General features: G+C 38.0%; 1 protein-coding gene across 1 annotated transcript; it reads right to left on the bottom strand.

The window, feature by feature from the left end:
* Positions 1 to 944: 944 nt before the first annotated feature.
* On the bottom strand, positions 945 to 2,165 carry B3GALT1 (UDP-Gal:betaGlcNAc beta 1,3-galactosyltransferase, polypeptide 1). Its single transcript, XM_009996118.1, has one exon. It carries the CDS (start codon positions 2,163 to 2,165, stop codon positions 1,185 to 1,187), a length of 981 nt encoding a protein of 326 aa, XP_009994420.1. The 3' UTR covers positions 945 to 1,184.
* Between the last annotated feature and the right edge of the window lie 3,190 nt (positions 2,166 to 5,355).

Below are 5,355 nucleotides of genomic sequence, written 5' to 3'. Positions count from 1 at the left end.
GTGTTTTATATGTTGCATGTAACACCAGCTGAAATGAATTAGACTTTATGTGCTGTGGATGGTGTGAGTAATCTACAGCTTGTTTGTTGAGTTTCATATCTATAACTTGTCTGTGAATTCTTCATTCCAAGTTATTAGCTGAGCAATGTAATATTTTAGTTCCTTGCTAGAAGGTGGTGCTGAATAGCGATGGCCTGAATTTATACTTTTTCTTAATATGTACTGTAGCAAAAAATAGATGTTACCTTTAAAAAACTGCTCATGTTACTTATTTAGGTAAATAATGTACTGACTGTTGAAGAAATATGCTATTTATTGACAGTTTTAATTTGATATATATTGTTATACAAGGCATTTGATGGAGAGATCCACTGATACTAATGAGAAACATTGCACTTGCTTTAAAATTAAAAGTTAAAGGATATTCATACTTCTATAATATAGATTTAAGATAGTTTTGCATACATCTCTCCTGTCTTATTTCACCTACGGATTCTACTTCATATTAAATTGTGTCAGATCTTTTATGGGCTATTTAGCCAGTGGAAAGAAATGGAGTATCTTCTGAAATTATTTAAAGGAATGCAATTTGGTGGATAAAAATATATTTCAGTGTGTGGGTTTGTTTCTAAGACCTATGAGACTTTGATGTTCTTACCTGTCTATTTCTGCTGTTATACCATCAGTAAGCTTTTTGGGAATTGCACACATTGTACTATAAATTATGTATGTCAAGATAGGGGTGAAAGGTCAGTGCATGTGTATACCACTCAATTTATTAACAACGCTCTAAACAAAGATGGTTGTAGGGTGTCAAAAAAGGAATAAAAGTATATTTATAATTAAATTCTTAGGGCTAGAGTCTTGTCTCAGAGGTTGGAGCATGAATTGGTAAGCAGCTCATGATGATTTCTCCTTTTACATACAGATGCTGGAGCTGATAGGTGTGATAGAGAATAGTATACAAAATCTGAGATTTGACTCTAGATCCTTCCAGTTGGTGGAGTGTCCTTATGAAAAAAGACTGAAGTCTGTAAACCAGTATTCAAAATAAGAATGAAAAATCAGTCATTAAAAATCCTCTCACAGTTATATCCCACAGTTTAACCTGTAAATCAGCAGATTGCTTGGTCAAAAACCACTTAACCATAATTTTAAAAAAGGTATTTACATCTGTAAAAATTTTAACATCTGAGGTGTTTCTTGCTGGACATGTCATTCCAAATTCTGTGCATTTCTTCTGGTGTTATCTGGTGCACTGTGATCACCCTGCGGTACCTACACAAGCTGTAAGCCATTTTCCAGTGATTGAAGCCACTGTTTTGGAAGGGGTGAATGCCCAGCTTCCGAAGACAGAGTCCAACATACACATCTTCAAGATGAAGAAGCCTGGTATGAAGGGAGGTTTTATAAATCATTTCCGCTACATCAGCTGAAAATATGTAGCCAGTGCCTGAACAGAAGGGTGGATAGTTGCTGTCGGGATACAAATCTCTCGGCATGTACCATTTACTGCGCACATCTCGTATTGGCCCTCCGTTTATAACGTAACCTGTGAAGTACCTTCTCCTTGGCTTGGTGTTAGGCTTGAGCAGCTTATAAATAAGATTATCCATATTTACAAAAATATCGCTGTCTGTCTTCATAACGTACTTTGCTTTTGAACAAAATGTTGCTACCCACCTCATCCCCATCAGTGTTTTCAGAGTGAGATTATGATAAGAGTCAATAAAATCCTCCACAATAATGTCATGAAAAATTTGGCTTTCTTGCTCTACCATTTGATTTAACACAGGATCTGCATTTTTTCCAAGAAGAAATAGTGTGGCAATTTTAATTCCTTTAAAGTTGTTTTCATCTCCCCAAGTTTCTCGAATGGCTTGCCTGGCATCAAACTCTTTGTGAGTCGTGCTGATGAGAATGACCAAGAAAGGGACACTCTTCTCACATTTGTTGGGTTCATTGATAAGAAAGTCAAAAGAATGTGGATTTATAGGTCGAGTTCTTATGTTGCCAAAGGAAACATTTTTTCTGGCTATAGATATACTACTGAGCTGTCTGTGGCCAGTGTAGGAAGAAGTAGGGCGAGTTATACTTAAGTACCAAAGAGCACTTGCCCAACAAACTACTGTCAAAATGTATAAGCATGACACCTTTGAAGCCATTGTTCCTCTATCTCTTCTATTCCATATGATGAATAAATAGCCTTCGTACCATGGGTGCCCCTGTGTCCCAGAAAGGCAGCATATTATTAATGGAACTTGAAAGTTCGATATAGAGAAGTAACTCTGTAATCATTCATGGATCTCAAATAGGAGCTATAAACCCTGATGATACTCAGCTTTTCTTCTTTTACTAGCAGTGGCTTCCATTTCTTGGAATTTTCTTTTATTTCTGAAAAAGATGAAGAAAAATTTTCCATTGCTAGGTCATAAAAGCTTAGGGCAAGAAAAATGAGCTTTAATACGGCTGGCTGTTAATAAGCTAAGAGTCCTAATGCATTTATTGGATAGCCTGTTTGTTTTTTTTTTTCTTTTTCTCGTGAGGTACCACAATATAAGACAGTGTACTAAAATACACCATTATAACTGAAGTAATGTTTTTATGATTGATAGTTTTTTAGGGATGATAATAAAAAATTAAGCATGCACAGCATCTTGACTATTTGCATTATTTTGAAGGTATATGAACATAATTTCCTGGTTTCTAGCTTTTTCTTGCTTCCTTGCTTTTTTTCTGGACAACCTTTCAAAATATGCCAAGAAACATTTTAAAATTACTTAGAGAATGACAATGTCTCAATCCCAAATATATTGGGAATAACAGCTTCAGTGGCAACCATGTACACTAATACCTGCAGATCCTGTTTGGTCTAAATTTTTTAACATCTGCCTAGCTAACAAGAACAGGTTTGGTGCAAATCAGACAGAATGGTACTGATTGGTAAAGGTGTGAGAGAGGAAGTGAGATACATATGCTGTCTTACCCATGTAAAGATCAGCGCCCAAGTAGGCTCCATAAAAGTCTAGAAATAAATTAACACAGTTCAGTTATTCTTGTTGGCATCCTTCTCCTCTCCCCACAAGTCAGCCTTTACTTTTCATAAGCAAACATTATTTGTATACCATGTAAGACAAATCCCAATGGCAGGCTGTTAATGCTGTCATTTTGCTGGCTGGTGTACAGAGCACTTGCCAACCCATCTGGGATTCCTGCCCTTCCCCACTGCTGAGCGGCTTCTGCCTCCAGCACCATGGAGCTTTGGGGCTTCCCTGGATCTGGGGAATGTTCCAGCCCTCAAGCTTCCTTTACTCTTAGCATGTTTCCTGGGACCCAGTTTTGTTTATCATCATTACATGGAAATGGTACAAGCTGCATTTAGCCTGACAGATTAGTGCTGACTCTTTCAAGGCAAACCAGTAGCTGGAAAGTGCCTGCAGGCTTCATGTTCCAGGGTTTGCCATTGCTTCCAAGCTAGAGGATTGTAGAAGCATGCAACAGATGAGCTTTACACAAGAATCTTTGAAATATTTAATGTTTACTTTGGATAGGACAAAACATATATGGATTCAGATAAAGGAGAAGCTCTATCTCAGAAATACCTGTTCTGTTTCAACACTGCTTTAACAAGTTGCTTGGGTTACATAAAAATGCTTTTTAGGGAGCCTGTTCCTCCCCTGTGTTGAATGTGTTGGTCTCTTCCTTTCTCCAAAAGCAGAAGAAGGTGCGGCCCTGGGTATGACCCTGTGGCAGGGTCCCCTGCCAGGTGGTCTATTGGTTAGGGTCTGTGTGGGCAAAACCCCTCTGAGGCTATCAGAGTCAGAGGACTGTTACCCTGTGTTACTAAAGTACACTGAGGCATAAAGACAGCAAGGAAACAATCTTAACTTTTGCCAAATACAGCCTGTAGTCTCCCTACAGATTCTTACAGCTAACACTGCCCTGCTAGTCTTCATTACCTGCACTGTTAGGTATTTAGGGACTAGAACTGCATACCCTTCCCCCATGAAGTAGGAAAATGTGATTTTGTGGCCTCTTTTAGAGTTTTGTCTACTTCAATTGGTTTTGCTCCGTAACCAAAGCAATTTAATGAGGTAGAAGGTGACTGTGATCTCCTTTGCTGTTTGTCACGTGACTTGGGATGTGTGATGTTTTCCCATTAAGCAGTAGCAGTAAACGTTTGGGAACAGCCCCATAGGGCTGTGGAGCAATGATCTTGGCACATCCTTGTGAGCAAACACAGTTGTGAGAAATATATGCACAAATGCTACTGTAATGTCTGTAGAGGGGGTGTGTCCTGCTGTAACAGCCTCCTGGGAACACTGGGACACAGTTCTGAGCAAGGCAAAACACACCCCTCATCTCGTAAATTGTATCTATTTTTTACTTCATCATGGATCAGTAACAGCCCCCAATGGAAACCCCAGTGGGAAAAACCACCAACAGTGAAATGCCATAACATAACAAAAAATGGAAGAGCTGTAAGGTCTAGAAGACTGCATTAACGAAAAAGAGCAGTCCTGGATAGGAGATGCAGAGTGAAAGTTATGTAGGTCAGTGTATTTAATGGACTTCAGCATTACAGTATCACAAATACTTGTAATATTTTGCATATGATGAATTATTTTAGGAAACTATCTATTGCATTCTGTAAACATATATATTCTTTTACATCTTTTCTTTAATAAAAGCAGGTGCATTTGTTACCATGACTACTGTGCAGATATCTGAGGGGAAGGAAAATTTTAACCAGTGCTTCTTACAAACTGCAAAATTACATAAAATAGCTTTTCAGTCCAGCAATGTCATGGCTGTGATGTCCAATCTTGTGTGCTCTGAAAGGATTAGAAGCAACAAAAGCCTTACACCATTTTGAAGAAAGATTCCAAGCTTTTGCAGGGACTTTTTTTTTTTTTCCCTCAGGTATGAAATCTACAGATAACTGTTTATTCAAGATGGATATTTCTTATACTGGCCCTTGGATTGCTGTCTCTTGAAATAAATTTAACTTTTCTGTTGCTGTGTGTTGGGTTTGGGGTTTTTGGTTGTAGGGGTGTTTTTACTTTTTTATTATTTTTTAAAGAAAAATGAGAGTTTAGATGGTCTTACTCAGTTTGGAGTGTTTAACACCATCCCTATGGTAATTTTAGAGCAACACGCAAGTCAAGTTGTAATTACTTTTTAGGAAGATTGAGGGGATGTGATGAGTGTCTCTGCTATTCCTATCGTGGTGTGAGGTGAAGATTAAACTTTACGTTCCTGCTTAAACTGAGCTTTTTGCTATGTATGGGGAACAGATTTGGAAGGAAATATCACAAAGTTGGCAAATAGTGCAAATACAAAATAAAATTTGCT

Source organism: Chaetura pelagica, unplaced genomic scaffold (assembly GCF_000747805.2).
Source record: "Chaetura pelagica isolate M959 unplaced genomic scaffold, ChaPel_1.0 scaffold3, whole genome shotgun sequence".
NCBI lineage: Eukaryota > Metazoa > Chordata > Aves > Apodiformes > Apodidae > Chaetura > Chaetura pelagica.
Note: the sequence above shows the minus strand (reverse complement) of the source record. Positions and strands in the feature narration are given on the sequence as shown.

What these genes read in the sequence shown, in the direction of transcription:
- B3GALT1 (XM_009996118.1), bottom strand. Translation starts at nt 2,165, where the DNA reads ATGGCTTCAAAGGTGTCATGCTTATACATTTTGACAGTAGTTTGTTGG.